At 52.0% G+C, this 18,333-nt stretch overlaps 1 protein-coding gene across 7 annotated transcripts in view; it reads left to right on the top strand.

The window, feature by feature from the left end:
* Positions 1–13,489, top strand: part of DNAJC5 (DnaJ heat shock protein family (Hsp40) member C5) — a 29,467-nt gene extending 15,978 nt beyond the window's left edge. For 3 of the 7 annotated variants that reach the window (XM_052650747.1, XM_052650748.1, XM_052650749.1), the window contains exons 2-5: positions 7,380–7,497; positions 8,273–8,486; positions 9,126–9,297; positions 9,705–13,489. In XM_052650747.1, coding sequence (XP_052506707.1) covers positions 7,391–7,497; positions 8,273–8,486; positions 9,126–9,297; positions 9,705–9,808 — 597 coding nt within the window. In that variant the 5' untranslated portion in view covers positions 7,380–7,390 and the 3' untranslated portion in view covers positions 9,809–13,489. Of the gene's footprint in view, positions 1–7,379; positions 7,498–8,272; positions 8,487–9,125; positions 9,298–9,380; positions 9,454–9,704 lie in introns of all 7 variants that reach the window. The other 4 variants (XR_008200445.1, XR_008200444.1, XR_008200442.1 and 1 more) reach the window with 4 other exon arrangements.
* The last annotated feature ends 4,844 nt before the right edge of the window (positions 13,490–18,333 follow it).

Raw genomic sequence — 18,333 nt, 5'->3', positions numbered from 1 at the left:
GGAGCAGGTATGTGGTGCTGAACTGTGGCTGGTTGTTTTGACATGCTCGTCCTCTGCCCGCCCAAATGCCTGGTGCCCTGAGCATGCTGAGCGAGTGGTGTCTGGAGCTTGGGAGTCCCAGCTGGGGTGCTGTGCCCCCTGGAAGTCCTGGGACTGCACGGTGACAGTGGCATTGGATTTGTCTTGTTGGTTTAAATTTTCCCGCTTGCCAGCTGGCGGCTTTCCAGGCAAGTTGCCAGAGCTGATAGTGCGTAAACCATGATTGGAAGTAAGCAGACAGGATGACAGTGAGCACTCTGGATGATTTCTGTAAAAAATGCCGTCACCTAGTCCACAGCTTTTCCGGCAATTTTTTTGTGGGAGTAGGGGTGGGGATGCAGTGCTCTTGCTGCTGTCTGGCCTAATTGCTTCGTGTTGTGACGAATTTCTTTGAGTTTTACTGTCTCGATAGGAAATGCATGTTCATAATGTTTCTTGCCCACGTCTTCGTTTTGCATTTATGCCAAGTTAACTTTGAGGACTAAAAAAGAGTCACAGTGACTACGCCTACACTTGCTCACAGCACACAAATGTAAGCCCATTCACAAAACTCAGCTTCCCTAAAAGACTCACAAGAAAGCCATGACTTGACCCCTGGGGCAAGGAGTATGCCGGTTGCTGTCTTTAGATCTGGTATCTGGGTGTACACTTGTGCCCGTTCTCTTAGACACAGTGCGTTTTCATGCCTCAGAGGCAGAAACTTGCAACATGGTGGTGGAGACTGTAGATTTCAGGCCCATAAGACAAGTATTTACTGTCTTGCCCTTTACAAAAAAGCTCTCATGCCAACTCTAGAGTGATGATAATCCTTTGACAAAGAGCACTGAGCAAGCCTTGACGTTCAAGTCTGTTCTGACTTTTACTGTACCCAGCTTGGTGAGACAATTAAATTAGGCGTGAGCTGTCCAGACTGATTGCTGTGCTGTCAGTGATTTTATTCAAATATAAGGTTATTTAGTCCCTTACTCTTACTGTTTGTGATGCCAACTCTAATGATACAAAATTGGGTTGGAGGGAGTCCATGCAAGGATGTTCTTGGGTTCTTAGGAGGATTTGCAGTTGACTGGGCCCTCGTTGTCAGGATCCTTCATTTACGGCCCTTTGATTGGCTCACAGCCAAAAACACATCCCCAAATGGACAGCTTGCTCTTGAGCACTAATGAGAAAGGGCACTGTAGGGACTGTTGGAGCCTTGCTTATTGTTAGCACATGGAGACAGGTCTACACCCCTAGAGCTGAAGGCCCTGAGCACCGAGAAGGCTGAGTGCTCAGTGAGCGCGACAGCCTGGCACGTGGAAGTTGTGTGTCCTGGACGTGAGTCATGACAGGTGCTTCAAGTTCATGCAGTGCAGAAAAGCCTACAGAAGACCATGATTTCAAAAAACAATAGTATGGGAATAGTGGTAGACAACGAAGTCTTTTATTTTTTAAATTGTTTATTTACTTTTTATTTTTGGCTCTGCTGGGTCTTCATGGCTGTGCATGGGCTTTCTCTAGTTGCGGTGCACAAGGGCTACTCTTCTTATCAGAGCATAGGCTCTAGACACACGGGCTTTAGTAGTTGTGGCTCTTGGTCTCTAGAGTGAGGGCTCAGTAGTTGCGGCTCACCGGTTTAGTTGCTCCACAATATGTGGAATCTTCCCGGATCAGGGATTGAACCTGTGTCCCCTGCATTGGCAGGTGGATTCCCATACACTGTACCCCCTGGGAAAGTCCGACAAGAAATATTTTAACCTCTACTCCCTGGTACTTCTCAGAAACAACCAAATCACCAGACATATTCTGAAGATATTCACATCGTCGTTTAAGTAGAAGTGTTTGTTCCAGTTTTCCTTGAATTTGGCAAACGAGATAGATGGAGGTGATACCAGTGAAATTGCTGCTCCCTTACCTTTACCCAGAGGCAGCCATGGGGCTGCCACACTGTATCCTCACCCACCGTGCGGTCCAGGAGGTTCACAGTAGGCCTGTTGCTGCTCCTCAGTTGGCTTCTTGCATTTCTGTGCATTTGTCACTTGCCTGCAGACCTGTCACCCTGGCTTCCCATCTTGACTGGCTGGATTTTATCACCAACTCGGCTTTTTGGAAGCTCTTGGTTCCCAACAGTCTTGATCTGTGTGAGCATGAGCCTGCTCTTCTGTGGGGAGAACCTGCCTGGTGGTGCCAGTGTCTACTCCGAAGGTCCTGTCCTGCCCCACCACACTCTGGTGCCGAGTGTCACAGAGGCTCCAGCTCCCGGTTGGGGAGGGGAAGCTGTGGGGACCAGGGACTCAAAACGTGGAACCTGGTTTTTAATCCCTGGGTTTGAAGAGATGTGTTTATTTTTTTAATAATATTTTTATTTATTTGGCTGGGTTTCAAGAGGTGTATTTACTATTAAATATTGGCCTTTAAAATTTGGATATAGTTGCTGGCAGTTCATTGAAGTTAAGAAATCTAATTCTAAGGTTTTAATAGTCAGCGGTCTCTCTGTATGTGTGAAGAGGCAGGTGATGAACCACAGAGACTGGCTTACCCTAACTAATCCGCTTGTGTATTGTGTTTCCTCGGGCTGGTTTTGTCGTAAACCAGGAAATTCTGCCACTTGGTGCAGGAACATGGAGGTCTCAGGCATAAGTGGTGCTGGGGAGTCTTGACTTAGATTCTAAAGTTTCACAGAGAGTTCTCGTCAGTCACATTAAGTAGCTGGCACTTCTTAAAACTCAACACTCAAAAAACTATCATGGCATCCGGTCCCACCACTTCATGGCAGATAAATGGGAGAAAAATGAAAACAGTGACAGACTTTATTTTCTTGGGCTCCAAAATCACCGTGAATGGTGACTGCAACCATGAAATTAAAAGATGCTTGCTTGGGAGAAAAGCTGTGACAAACCTAGATGGCATATTCAAAAGCAGAGACATCACTTTGCCAACAAAGGCCTGTCTAGTCAAAGCTATGGTTTTTCTAGTAGTCATGTATGGATATGAGAATTGGACCATAAAGAAGGCTGAGCAGTGAAAAATTGATGCTTTCTGATTGTGGTGCTGAAGAAGACTTTTGAGAGTCCCTTGGACAGCCGGGATATCAAACCAGTCAATCCTAAAGGAAATCAACCCTGAATATTCATTGGGAAGACTGATGCTGAAACTGAAGCTCCAATACTTTGGCCATCTGATGTGAACAGCCAAATCATTGGAAAAGACCCTGATGCTGGGAAAGATCAAGGGCAGGAGGAGAAGGGGGCAACTGAAGATGAGATGGTCGGCTGGCATCACCAGTACAATGACTATGAGTTTTAGCCAACTCCAGGAGATGGTGAAGGACAGGGAAGCCTGGTGTGCTGCAGTCCATGGGGTCACAGAGTTGGACATGATTTAATGACTGAACAACAGCACAGTTGATGATGTATTTAACTTCTGTGGAGCAGATACGGAAGTATTAGTTATTGATATTTTTCTGTGGGTGGGTTATTCAATAGGAACTGAGTAGCTGATACTTTTTTAATTTGTAAAAGTAATCTGTCAAAGTTGTGTTTTCTAGAACAGTTCTCAGAACCAAAAAAATTACTTAGCAAGTAGTAAGTAAACTTGACACAGTCATGTTACTTCTGCTGTAAATTCTTAGTAATGGAGACTTGACGAGAATATGCTGTCATTAACATCATTGAGGGTCCTGAGCTCCCTGCAGGCCCTGCCCTGGTAGTGGGGAGGTATGTCCTTGTTTCTAATCCAGATGAGGAGGTAAATGCCGACTGCTGCAGTGACCTGGCCACGCCCACAGCTGGAAGCTATTAGAACTGGGCTTACCTTGGTTCCAGAGCCCATCAGCTCTGGGATGGCAGTGAGGCTTGACAGTGACACACCAACGTCACAGCGTTCTTTGTGCCCTTTGGTTTCGCTTGGGTCCTGACTGCACCTCTCTGTGCTTCTGTCTGTGCCTGTAACAGTTGTCATCGTGCCTGGGGGAGCCCGGCCCCTGAAGGAACCCAGTCTGGAGGGAGTTTACATGCTTGTGTCCTGGTTGTGATCAGAAGTGACCCTCCTCTGAAGCGGCTGCCGCCACTCTTCTTACCACATGTTTCCCTTTTCCTGTTTCTTGATTTCCTTCCTCATTTTGCTGAAATGCTGTCCAGATCATTGGTTCGTTCAGGGTATGCATGCTGTGCTTTTCCCGAACTCCTGCATTTAAACATTCTTCTGACTTACACCTTGTTGATGATGGACTCCTAGGACGAAACTCCTTTCTCCTTAGAGCTGGAAGCATGTTTTGTTTGGGGAAGTTCTCAGTGCCCAGGACATGGATGTTTGACCTTGCTGCTCTGCTCGGCAGGGTGCAGTTTGCACACTTGTGTTTTCTGTCAGCACTAATTTTATTTTTGGTTGACTATTTCTTTCTCAGTTGGCTGTATTCTTTGCCTTTAGATTCTTTGCCACTAGATGGAGCTTCTCATTTTCTCTTTTCCATATGCTGGTTCTCTTCCGATGCTCCTTGAATCATGCCTCCTCTATTCTCTGGCTGTTACAGGTAGTTGTGCCCTCTGCTTTGTTGACAGCTTCCCTGCTTGGATGGTGATTTCTGGAGCCTGCGTTCTCTTTCTGATGACCTTGTGATCATCAGTTCAGTCGCTCAGTCATGTCCGACTTTTTGCGACTCCATGAATCGCAGCACGCCAGGCCTCCCTGTCCATTCCCAACTCCCGGAGTTCACTCAGACTCACGTCCATTGAGTCAGTGATGCCATCCAGCCATCTCATCCTCTGTCGTCCCCTTCTCCTCCTGCCCCCAATCCCTCCCAGCATCAGAGTCTTTTCCAATGAGTCAACTCTTCGCATGAGGTGGCCAAAGTACTGGAGTTTCAGCTTTAGCATCATTCCCTCCAAAGAAATCCCAGGGCTGATCTCCTTCAGAATGGACTGGTTGGATCTCTTTGCAGTCCAAGGGACTCTCAAGAGTCTTCTCCAACACCACACTTCAAAAGCATCAATTCTTCGGCACTCAGCTTTTTTCACAGTCCAACTCTCACATCCATACATGACCACTGGAAAAATCATAACCTTGACTAGACGGACCTTTGTTGGCAAAGTAATGTCTCTGCTTTTAAATAGGCTATCTAGGTTGGTCATAACTTTTCTTCCAAGGAGTAAGCATCTTTTAATTTCATGGCTGCAATCACCATCTGCAGTGATTTTGGAGCCCAAAAAAGTAAAGTCTTGACACTGTTTCCACTGTTTCTCCATCTATTTCCCACGAAGTGATGGGACCAGATGCCGTGATCTTCGTTTTCTCAATGTTGAGCTTTAAGCCAACTTTTTCACTCTGCTCTTTCACTTTCATCAAGAGGCTTTTTAGTTCCTCTTCACTTTCTGCCATAAGGGTGGTGTCATCTGCATATTTGAGGTTATTGATATTTCTCCCGGCAACCTTGATTCTAGCTTGTGCTTCTTCCAGCCCAGCGTTTCTCATGATCTACTCTGCATAGAAGTTAAATAAGCATAGTGACAATATACAGCTTTGACATACTCCTTTTCCTATTTGGAACCAGTCTGTTGTTCCATGTCCAGTTCTAACTGTTGCTTCCTGACCTGCATATAGGTTTCTCAAGAGGCAGGTGAGGTGGTCATAGCTTGCTGTAATTTCAGTCTCTGAGGATAGTAGAACTGTTTGGGGCAGTTTTAGGTTTACACAAAAATTGAGTACACTGTTCAGAGAGTTGCCTTGTACTTCCTGCCCCTGCCCCCAGTCCCAATTTTTTGGCATTGAGTGGTACATTGTTTAGAGTGATGATCTAACATTGATACAAATTAACTCAAGTCCACAGTTTACATCAGGGCTCACTCTTGGTGTTGCACATTCTTCGGATTCTGACAAATGTATGATGATGTGTATGTAGCATTGTGGTATCAGAATAGTTTCACTGTGGTAAAAACCCTCTGTGCTCTGCCTGTTCATCCTCCCTGCCCCCAGCCCCTGGCAAACACCGGTCTTTCTACTGTCTTCATAGGTTTGTCTTCTCCAGAGTGTTAGAGTGGTAGAATCCTACAGTGTGTGTATAGCTCTTTCTGATCGGCTTCTTTCACTGAGTTAAATGCATTTAGGCTCCTCCATGTCTTTTCATGGTTTGGTAGCTCATTTCAGCTAGTGCTAAGTAATACTCCACTGTCTGGATGTACCACAGTTTATTATCCATCATCTGCTGAAGGACATCCTGGTTGCTTCTGAGTTTTGGCAACTGTGATATGTCAACTTTAAGTAGTAGCTTATAATCACACACAGATTATTACATTAGTAATGAATTTAGAAATAATGTCTGTCCTGTTTTCTTTGAACTGCATGTTATTTCGTAGTATATTGTTTTAATAGTAAACACTGAGTTTTTCCTAGATACTTTGATTTTAGGTCTCTAATCTGTTTGTGTTGGGGACATACTGTATACGATTTTAGTCCATTTAATTTTTTTTTTTTTTAATTTTGGCTGTGTGGGTCTTCATTGCTGCACACAGGCTACTCTCTAGTTGCGGTGCACAGGCTTCTTATTGCAGTGGCTTCTCTTGTAGCAGAGCACAAGCTCTAAGCTGCAGCTCAGCCGTTGTGGCGCATAGGTTTAGTTGCTCCACAGCATGTGAAATCCTCCTGGACCAGAGATTGAACTATGTCCCCTACATGAGCAGGCCGATTCTTTACTGCTGAGCCACCAGGGAAACCCTCTGTCTGTTTAGATTTTTGGAAGCTTGTTTTAAGGCCCATCATGTGAACGTGTAAGTTCTGTGGATGTGGGTGTCATACAGGTAATTGGATAATGTTGGTTGAGAGTATTCTTCAGATTGTTGGCATTTTTCCTAACTTTGTGTGTGTTTCTGTTCTGTCAGTTTCTGAGGGAGGGGTGTTAAGATTTTTGTGACTGAAATTGTCTGCTTCTCACCTTATTTGTCAAAACTTGTTTTATATATTTTGAGACCCTGTTTTTAAACTGTGTCTCTTGCATTTTTGTCCATTTGACAGTGTCTTCGTTTCACTGGAGGTTTTCATCTGTAGAGTTTCCTTCTCATTTTTCTTTCAGCTTTCTAGCTAGGCCCCCTTATGTTTTTACTTAGAGGTTGCTCAAGGGATTGTGGTAAACACACTTAAATTTTTATAGCCTACTTAGGGTGACAGTATTGTAGCAGTCAGAAACTGCCCCTTTCCTTAACGTGGGACCACTCCTCACTCCTGTCTGCTGTAGATGAATGTGTCATATTTGTATATGTTGTGACCCCCACAAAGTGCTGTGATTTTTGCCTCAAATAGAATCAAGTCTGTCTGCTCTGCGCTGGGAATTTGAATCTGTACTTTCTGATATTTTCTCTGTGTTCTCCTTGTAGACTAGCGTGCCATGGCAGACCAGAGACAGCGTTCACTCTCTACCTCTGGGGAGTCCCTGTACCATGTACTGGGGCTGGACAAGAACGCAACCTCAGATGACATTAAGAAGTCCTACCGGTAAGAAGCCTCTACCCCAGCAGCTCCTGCATGGCTGTCTTATATCTCCCTGTTTCCCTGGCCTACTTGCAGGGTCACAGTAGCAGTTCTATTGCATCTCATGATTGTTATGTTAATGCTTTATGGGCAACAGAAAACAGCCCCTTGTATAAATAAATTAAAAAACAACAACAAAAAAAACACAACCCCTTACATAAATAAATTAAAAAACAAACAAAAAAACTAAACAGCTCCTTGAACTCCCTGTCCTGGAGCAGAGGCCTTGGGGACAGGTCTGAGTGTGCTGAGCTGTAACTGTGGATTAGTCTCCACACCATGGGGTGGCCTTCTCTCTGAGCTTGCCCCACCCCCACCCCATGCAGTGTCTCTAAGGCACTGTCATTGTTGCAGCCACCTGACACAGTGCTTTATGGTCTCCCTTATCTCCTTATCAGACACATTTAAAAAGCCTTTGCTGCCCAGTCCCTGCCCTTGCCTGTTTGACAAATGTTCAGTGAACATCTGGGACACTAGAGGGCAGCAGCGGGGTTGGCAGTTCCTGGGGGACATCAGAGCAGGCCCGCCCAGGCTAGCTGCTTGCAGGTCAGCTCCCACAGGGCACTTGCTCCTCTGTGGATGGCTCTGGATGATTGCAGAAATTTCTGTTGACCCTGGCATTCTTGAGTTCTGTGGAAAGTTAGAAAGGGAGCTGGTGAAGGGTAAATGTGTCTCTGCTAGCCCTCCGTCCAGTGGGTGAATACAAAATGCACGACCAGCAGATGGTTTTGGTTTGCAGGAAGCTGGCCTTGAAATACCACCCTGACAAGAACCCTGATAACCCGGAGGCTGCGGACAAGTTTAAGGAGATCAACAACGCCCACGCCATCTTGACGGACGCCACGAAAAGAAACATCTACGACAAGTACGGCTCACTGGGGCTCTACGTGGCCGAGCAGTTCGGGGAGGAGAACGTGAACACCTACTTTGTGCTCTCCAGCTGGTGGGCCAAGGTGAGGCTGCAGCTCCCACACTCGCATCCTAGCGGGTGGGTCTGGGCATGTGGCAGGCTCCTCATCCCTGTGGATACAGGCAAAGGTCCAGTCCCAGCAGCTTTCGCTGGCCTGGTGGTCTGCCTGCAGCTCACCTGGATGCATAGAGCGAGGCCTATGCTGAGGGGTGGCATCCACAGCATTTTCTGAGTCGCTGTGATAGAAACAGGAAACACACTTGTCATCACAGTGTGGAGAGATTTGTTTTTGTGATTGAGAAGATGTGTTTGAAATGTCTGGCTTGAGAAACTTGAAAAGATAGTATTGTTTTTATATGTTAACATATGTTAACATATGTTACTTGGTTTCCTGAATTTATTCAAAGCATCTGCCATGTAAGGCCCGAGAGCGTGGCTCACTGCCGGGCACTGTGCTGTTGGAAGCCAGTCCCCCTTCCTTCCTCCCCCCGTTGAGAATTCATTCTTCCTTATGCAGCTGGTCTTTCTTTCTGCCTTTCCTGTCTTCCTGTCTTAATGTTCTTTATTCATCTTGATCTGGGAAAGAATCCACTGTTGGTTGAGGACCCCTCTATAGCTGGGGTGGGTGGGGGTGAGGGCCAGGCCCCGGCTTCCTCACACAGCCCTGTCCCCCTGCCCCCAGGCCCTGTTCATCTTCTGCGGGCTCCTCACCTGCTGCTACTGCTGCTGCTGCCTCTGCTGCTGCTTCAACTGCTGCTGTGGCAAGTGCAAGCCCAAGGCGCCAGAGGGGGAAGAGACCGAGTTCTATGTGTCCCCCGAGGACCTGGAGGCGCAGCTGCAGTCCGACGAGAGGGGTGAGTGCGCCCACCGCCTGGGCGGTGCGCGAGGGGTGGGGCCGGAGTGGGCCCTGAACGTGTCGCCCTGTCTCGTCAAACAGGAGGGCACTGACACTGTGCGGGAGTGTTTGTGGTGGCAGCGGGACGGTTGAGGTGTGAACGTGGACGCTGGAGGTAACGCAGGCTCGGAGGGCTGTCCCCGCTGCGGACTGTGGCAGCCGAGTAGGTGGGGAGGGCCGAGGGCCGAGGGCCGAGGCCATGGATGAAGGCCGTGTGGGGCAGAGGTCCAGGCAGCCTCACCCTTCCGAGTGCTTGTTCTATGACCTCTGACCCCAGTCGAGCCACCAGGCGGCCGAGTGTGTCACACAGTGTCGGGGGCCGTGAATCTCACCGGCCTGACCTCACTCCATGCGTGTCGCTTGCAGAGGCCGCAGACACGCCAATCGTCATCCAGCCGGCGTCTGCCACGGAGACCACCCAGCTCACGGCTGACTCCCACCCCAGCTACCACACCGACGGGTTCAACTAAGTCCAGGATCGGTCAGCACCCAGCCACTCAACCTTAGAATCATGAACTGTAGTCACAGAGATGGCGTGGGAGCCGCCCTGGCCCCAGGAGGGCCCCGCCGACCCGCCTCTGTGCCCGCCCATCCACCCCCGACACATGAAGTGCGTAGCATGCAGTATTTAAAGCAGTTTAGCTACGGTCTTCTTCATCTTCTGTTGTTTCCTTTTTTAATAGCATGTATGGGTTATGTCCATGTCTGTCTGTGTTGTGGGCGTGTTGCAGCCAGACTGTATTCACCGGACTTGGGGCTGCTTCAGGACTCTCAGGCAGGTTGGCGTGGCGGGTGGGTGGCCCTTACGGTCCCTCACCGCCAGGTGGGCTCAGGCGGGATGGGCACTCTGTTTCCTGTTTCATGGGGGCCTGAGGCAGTTGCTGCCTGATGGAAGCTGTGGGGTCTGCTCCCTGCCCTGTCTGCCTATCTTGCGGCCACAGGCAGGGCCTCTGGACTCACTTGACAGGAAGGAGCTGGGCCTGGCTCCCGGTCCCAGGGTGTTGCCCTGGGGTACTCATGCTCACCTCATCTGCTTCGCCTCATGGCAGGTATTCCCGTATCTGACCTGAGGCCCCTGTGCTCGAGTGTGCTCCCTCCCCGGCTGGGTCGTCCCTGCAGCCTCCATGCTCCCCTTCCCTGCACTGCCCTCCACATTCCTTCAGGCCCACCTGGCCTCTTTGTAATCCTTTCTTGGACCTCCAAGAACCACAGATGGTATCAGCGGCCCAATTAGTGGTGGTCAGAGGGGCTGAATCCAGGCTGCCGGTGGCAAGTGGGCTGCATACCCCTCCTGCTTCCCACCTCCAACCCACTTTCCTCCACCTGCTCCCTTTGGCCATTGTGAATGGTTTGGGCAGTTAGAGACGTCGAGCTCATGGAGGAAGGACCAGCTGGACCAAAGGCACACTCCGGGCAGAGGGTCAGTCCCCAGGAGACCTTGGTGCCCTTGGCTCATTCACCTGCAGCCAGACCACAGAAGCTCTCTCACCTCTGTCTCAGTACCACCACCTGTGGACTGTCGGAAGCCAGTCTGTCTTGTCTGCGTCTAGCCCTGGGGGTAGTCCACCACTGTGAGGACTTGGAGACATTTTGTGCTGCGCCTGTGCCAGACTTGCACCTCAATACGTGTGTGGCCCAAGCAGGCCTGCCTGATTTCTGCAGAATGAACCTAGTGACCACTGGACGACTCCTCAGTGTCCAGTGGGGGAGGTTGTGGACAGGGGCTGCACGTGAGGAGGTCAGATGCACCAGGACACCCTCCCAGAGCCACTGTCCCCCGCCCCACCTGCCCACCCATGGCCCCAGCTCACTCGCTGTGCTGTACTCTGCAATCACCAGGTCTAGAGGCACTTAATGGTATTGTTTTATTTGGGGTTTTTGCCTGTGAAAATGATCATGAAGACATCCAGTGAGAGGTGAGATAAATGCACTGGTATTAAATTAGAAATAACCTGCAAAAATCAGACCTCTTAAAAGAACAAGGAATTGGTTATCTGATCTGTCCTGGACCAGGGAGGAGGCTGGTCTTTGGTGCCAGCCCCAGGAAGACATCAAGAATTCAGCCTGAGAGGAGGCCCTAGTCAGCCATCCTGTTTGTGGAAATAGCTTAGGAAATGAGTTGTTTTGCCCCAGAATGGCCAAAGTTCAAAGCTTGGACTCCAGAAGGCAGGCAGCCACCCTTCTGCAGTGGGTGTGTTGTTGCTTTGTGGGTGGAAAACTCCAGGACCCACCCCCTGACACGTCATGGTGAGTCCCTTGCCAGGTGTGTCTTAGTTCCGGAATCTTGCTGCTCATCTGCTAGAAACGTGACGATCCCCTGGAGACCAGGGTGCTGTGGAAAAGGGGCAGGTCTGCAAGTTTGTTGAACCCAGTCTCCCACAGAATTGCGAAAATCTAGTAAATCATGACGAAAATGACAACAATTCTGGTGATAGTAACGATTGCATGAGGCCCAGGTCCCCAAGGAGCCAGCATCTGCTGGGTCTAGACCACACCCTTTCACCTGACCCTGACTCAGACCCTCCTGCGTGTCCACTTTGTTGATCTGGAAGTAGAAAAAGTCGTCTTGGCACCTTCAGGCACTCCCCCTGACTGGAGACCTAGGCCCCTGGCTGTGTTTCCCTGTTTCCTGTGGCCCGTGTTTTCCTGGTAAGCAGGGTGTTGTGTCTGGAGCATCCCCTGTTCGTGTGTTCAGAGGGGATGACCCTCTGCCTGCTGTGGCGGGAAAGAAGTGCTGTGGCTAGTGCTGGGGTGCCCTGCGGTGCTGCAGGGGCATGGGAGTGGCTGAGGGGTGGTCAGAGGCTGGTGGCCTGTAGATTGCCGTTTCTGCTTGGTGATGTGGTCTCTTGTCTTCCTTGGGCGTTATTCTGTTTTCAAACTGCTTCAGACGTTACCGCTCGTGCGTGAGCCTTCTGCTTCTCTGATCAGTCGAGCAGCCAGCACCACGAGGAACCCATTAGGGAACATGGACATGGCGCTCCTGCTCCAGGTGGGGCGGAGGACCTGTTCCAGGGGAGATGGGCAGCCTCCCTGGCACCTGGTGTGAGACCTCCAGTGGGTGGGTGGGTGCCCAGGGCCTGGGGGCCCTGTCCGCCCTTCCCTGGCTCTCAGCAAGCCCCGCCAGGGACATAGCTTGCTTGTGGGGTGTGGTGAGGGGGCGTGAAAAGTGACTGATCTCATTCCTTTCCCAGTGTTCTGAGCTGTGAACCCATGTGACACAGGACTCCTGTTCTGCTCTTTTGGTTGTGACTCCTTCTCCTGTGGAATTGGCAAAAGCTATATTTTTACTGTCCTTTCAAGCACGGTTGGCGTCGTCTCTGCTGTAGGTGTGGGCAGTGTGTGTACATATGTGTATATGTATATATCACCCAGCAGCGTGACTGCTGCCGTCCAGAGCGAAGCAACAGTACAATAAACGTTGGCTCCAAAACTGCCTCTAGTTTCTTGATCAGTGGGCAGGAGCAGGGGTCTGGGCAAGCTGGCCTGCTGTGCACAGAAGGAAACCCCGACCCTGCTGTGTCCTGGGATAGGTGTGGGTGGCAGGCCAGGTGTCAGCCTCTGGGGGTGGGGGGCAGGGCTGCCTCCCCATCCGTGGGGATTCACCTGACCCCCTGAGGTGAGTGTCTCATGACACTCAGACGTGGCTAGAAACCCCTCCCTCCTTTGAAACATTAAAACCCATTTTCTAGGCATCAGATACAACCAGTGACAAAGCTGCGTTCGAAGGGGTGTCTGTCCTGACCCCAGATCCACCCAGAGGGTCCCTGTGAGGTAGGAGATAGATAGGCTCCAGCTTGGACATTTATTCTCCTACCTCACCTGGGGGAAGGGGCTGGGCCTGGGTCCTGTGCGCAGCAACTTCTGGTCGGTTTTATCTCCTTGGAGATGGGATGGTGTTTCAGGTGGGCAAGGGAAGCAGTTTACACTGAAACCTGTATACATTGTGGTTAGAAGCTAAATGCAGGTGCATGGACCATGGTCGTCCGTGTGCTGGTTTGTCCTGCTGCTGGGGTCCGACCTCTGTCCTGAGCCCGTGCACACACCTGGGGCTGGGCTGGTGGGTCATGGAAGTTTCCCATGGTGATGGTCTCTATGTCTGAATGTTGACCTATAATAAAGATTACTTGTAAAAAATAAATGTTTTCACTGCAGACCAGGTTTATGTCTTATTTAATGATCCCTGCATAATCCTATTTTGGGGGGAGTCTTACACTCGGGGCAGCTGACCTCCTTGGCCCTCCTGACGTTGATGGCAGGGAGAGGGGCAGGTGACATCCTGTGCCCCACCGGGCACCCCTGGACATAGTACAGGCAGCTGCCTTTGTACCTGTCTCCTCACCCCCAAGACAAGCATCCAGTCTTGGGCTCTTGCAGGAGGCTCCATCTCTGCCCTGTGGTGTGCATGTCTCGGCGTTCACGTCCACCATGTGTGCCTTCTTATATCAGGATGGCTCAGACCCTGGGGACCCTGGCATTAGGTGGCAGAGGCCACTCTAACCCACATGGCCCATGGGTCTGGCTCCCTGGCCCCACAGCACGGTAGGGAGCAGCTGCCTCCAGAAACACCAGTCTTCGGCTGCAGGTGTCACTTTCCACGTCCCAGGGGGTACTGGCCCCTCTTGACTTTGCTTCTCAGGTGGGGGTGCTGATCTTCCTTCTGTGTCTTTGGTCTTAGTGAAGAGCAAGGCAGAAATGATTTGAAAAAAATTAAAGCATAAAAAAAATAAACACCTTGAAGCACTATTTGGACATAACAAACATGAAGTAATTTAATTTAGATTAGATTTTCCACAAAAAGATATGACAGGGACTTCCCTGGTAGGCCAGTGTACTTTTTTTTTTGTCAAAAAGAGGCTTTCCTTGGTGGCACAGTGGATAAGAATCCACCTGCCAATGTAGAAGACATGGGTTCAATCCCTGGTCCAGGGAGATTTTAACATGCCATGGAGCTGCTGAGCCTGTGTGCCAGCACTCCTGAAGCCCTCACACCCTGGAGCCTGCACACCGAAACCACTGAGCCTGAGTGCTGCAACTACTGAAATCTGTGCGCCTGGAGCCTGTGCTCCACACGAGAAGCCCGTGCTCCACACGAGAAGCCCATGTACCTCAATAAAGAGCAGCCCCCACCCACCACAACTAGAGAGAGCCTGTGCAAAGCAAGGGAGATCCAGAACAGCCAAAAATAAAAGGGAAAACATAATAAAGACCCCTTTGTACTTCTCTCCCGGGGGTCCAGAGGTGGCCACTAGGCACTTAAGTGCACTTCTGTTTATGGTTTTAAACCCTGCCTACCAGTGTCAGGGTAGCTGAAGTTCCAACACTTTGGCCACCCGATATAAAGAGCTGACTCACTGGAAAAGACCCTGATGCTGGGGAAAATGGCAAGAGGAGAAGGGAGTGACAGGATGAGATGGTTGGATGGCATCACTGACTCAATAGACATGAGTTTGAGCATACTCAGGGAGACTGATGGACAGAGAAGCCTGGTGTGCTGCAGTTCATGTGGTTGCAGTCAGACACGACTTAGCTACGTACTGAACAACCACCAGTATCAGCATCATCTAAAATGTACCACTGATTTCTAAGATTTACATAAATTGTACAGCACTAAATCACTGTGAGTGTTCATTCAACGTAGATTTTTTCCTTTTAATCCATGTGGCTACATCTAGTTGATTATTTTAATTTCTGTACAGCATATATCATGAATCAACCACAAGTGGTTGGTGGTCTTGTCACTTGAGGACACGGGTGGTTTTATTTCCTGGCTGATGAAGCAGAGCTGCTACCCTGGCCAGGAGCTGCTACCCTGCTACACTGGGCAGGGTCTGGAAACCTCCCCGTGATTGGTGGCCCCAAATGCCCTGCACATTCACAGAGAGGAAGGCCCCTTCCCATCTCCCTGCCAGCCATAGCATCCTCAGACGTTTTTCCTCATTTTCAGTATTTGCTACCTGAGATACTGAGAAATAAGTCGTGACAACACGAAACCAATGTTTAATGATGGGCATTCAGAGTGGTGGGCAACGGGACCTCCGCCCCTCCTGGCCCTTGTTTAGGAGGACTGAAGGCCCCGGGCATGGATGAGGTCCCCCTAGTGCCCTTTGCTCTCCTGTGCCCAGTCTTAGGACACTGGGCTTTTAGCAGAAGTCGTGGTCGCAGCGTGTGGGTAATGTCTTAGTTACACCTCCCGCCTCCCTTCCCTGTCCTACCTCCCACACACCCGGGAAGTACCTAGAGGCAGCCCCGCCCAGCACGTGTTCGGCGTGTGGGGCGTGGCCACGAGGACGGGCGGGTCTGCCATGGGGATGTGGGCGGGGGATGTGGGCGGTGGCAGCGGCTTACGTCTCCCCACCCCCTCCCGGCAGACCTGGCGCAGGTAATCTGCGTCCAGGTAGGTTGTGCGCGGGGCCGCAGCGCGTGGGCTCCCCTGCGCTGGCTCCGAGGCAGCTTGCCCCCTCCCCCGCCTACGTTGCCTTCGACGTCACCGCGTGAAGCGCCTTATTCCAAGAACCCAAGCGGCAGCCGCAGACTAAGGCCCCGCGACGGGCCAGCGGTCCCGGGAGTTCTGGTTCAAGGAAACCCAGCAACAACTTGGTAAGACGCGGCCCGGAGAGGAGCGCGGGCCACGTGGGCGCGGGGGGCCGGACGCGCCCGCAGTCAGCTGCCCTCTTGGAGTAGCGTCTCCGGTGTCGGTCGGGCTCGGGGCCCCGAGGACTCCGCGCGGCCCGTCCCGGCGGGAAGATCCCATCGCTATGCGGTAACCCCTGTCCCTGGCGCGACCGGTCACCCATCCTCTCCAAGTCCTGAGGACTGGGCTTCCTCGGTCTCAGGGAGGCCCCCTTCTCAGGCTCCCCAGAACTTCGGGGGGCCCCGAGGCAGCACCCGCGGCGCCCTGGACCGCGGCTCCTTCCAGTCCTGTCTGCTCTTTCCGTCCGGGAGTGCGGCCCCCAACAGGCCCGGACCGAGACAACTAGGCTCGCGCTAGGACTAGGGGGCGTGGTGGCGGTTGGGGCGGGTCCAAGCCAGCGCCGGTCCCACCCCCAGACACGTGACGCCGGGGCGGTTCTCCGCCCCCAGTTGGAAGCCAGCTGGTGAGCACCCGCGCCCAGGGCGTCGCCAGGGAACTAGGCCCACCCACCTATCCGCCGCCCCAGCGGATGTATCCTCGCTGTGTTCTCCAGGGCTCCCAACCAGGGCCCTCCTCGGGGTCACACACCTGGGTCCCCAAGAACCCCGTTGCTAGTTGCCCTTTTCTCACCCTTATGAGCACAGCTAAAACCAACCTGCTGCCCTCTGCCCTGTTCCTTCAGAAGTGAATCCACGGCCCCTCCCTTCCTGCCCCCCGCCCCAGCTCTCAGCTTGACCTTGGAGGGTCTGGAAGTCTCCCAGCACCATGCAGCCTGTCGTGCAGCGTCTCTGGCTGCTTCGTACAGGGGCTCAGCCCTGAAACATGTACAAACGACCCTTCCTGGGACTCACCCTGGAGCACTTCGGGCTGTATCAAGCCAAACCCAGGACACTGGCATCTGGCCGTTTCTTCTTGACTCCTGGTGTCCCAGCGGAGAACTGAGACACTCTGATGGGTGGAGTCCTTCCCCAGACAGTACACACCCTTCTGCTGGAGTCCATGTGGCCCTCGCTGCTGCTGGGGAGGGAACGGCACCTTGCGGGCTGACGAACCTGAGATTGTCCCTGGATGCTCACCATTCTCAGGTTGGACAGTCCTGAAGGCACTGCCCAGGCGGTTGACGGGGCTTCCGCAGGCTCATTACTCTTTGGGGTTCCTCACCCTGTGTCCCAGGAGCCTCTGGACAAGTGAGGGAGGGGCTCGAGGTCTGTCCTGGCCCAGGCTCTGAGGGTCTCTCCAGGTTGCAGGCCCACCCTCAGCTACTCCTCAGGTTCGTCCCCCACCCCCTGGCCTCTGCTGGGCCCACAGCAGCCCAGGTGCCCAGAGAGCAACACAAGGGGCCACTCATCAGTCCCAACTGGCATGCAGCTCGAACAGTTTGCCTGGGGATGAGCTTCTCTGGCCCCAACAGCACCACCCAGCTTCTCCCCATGCTGGAAGCCCCCAGTGGCTCCAGTCCTGGACCTTGAACTCTGGTGCTGTTTCTGGGACTGGGAGGCTCCCTGAGGCTAGAGGAATCGCCCCTTTCTCCCAGTGGCACCCCAAAGACCCACTCATCAGGGCTGTTTGGAATGTGACCACTTCTGCCACCCCTCAGGGGCCTACCAGGATGTGGCCCAAGAACTCCCCTAAGCTGTGACCTTGTCTCCGGGAGATGTCTCTGATGAGGGACCCTCAGCCTGAGGGGGTAGGGCTTGGTCCTAGGCCACCACTGACTCTGGAGAAGTGGGAATAAGCTGTCCCACCCACAGGCTGGTGACTGAGTTGGGGTGAGAGCCCTGAGCTGTATCACACACGTGTGTGTCTGCGGCCATGTGCTCTTTGCACACGCATGAGCAGGTGTGGCTTTGATATCTTCTCTGGGAGCTGGTTAGCCTCTAGCTGGACCCGGGGGGCCCCTCCTGGGATGACCTAGTTCCTGCCCAGCTCGTCAACTGTCTGCCTCATTTCTCATCTGATCCCCAGATAGAAGGGGATCTCTGCCTCCTTGCCTGTCAGCACTTGAGCAGGGCCAGGCCTGCTGTAGGCTCCAGGCACTAGAGCACAGGATGAATGAATGAACAAATTTGGCCCTGGAGACGGGGCTGGAGCGGGGAGTTGTCCACTCACCAGATTGTGGGGGAGAGGTTCCTTCTGCCGACCTCAGGGCTGTGTCGCTCCTCTGACCCTGCACCTGACCACCTCTGGACCAAACTCCCGCCTTTATCTGCTGCCCTTTGCCTGGCCCCCACCCAGACTTCCTGTCCCCGCCCCACAACTAGCTTTTCCATGACATGGCCTTTGTGAGGGGGGTGGAGAACCAAGAGAGACCAGGAGGGCAGGAAAGAGTGAAACCAGGCCGTGAGGTGGAGGGAACATCTGTGT

The sequence above is a fragment of the Budorcas taxicolor genome, chromosome 13, assembly GCF_023091745.1.
Source record: "Budorcas taxicolor isolate Tak-1 chromosome 13, Takin1.1, whole genome shotgun sequence".
Taxonomy (NCBI): domain Eukaryota; kingdom Metazoa; phylum Chordata; class Mammalia; order Artiodactyla; family Bovidae; genus Budorcas; species Budorcas taxicolor.
The sequence above is the reverse complement of the archived record's forward strand: the minus strand, read 5'-3'. Positions and strand labels throughout refer to the sequence as shown.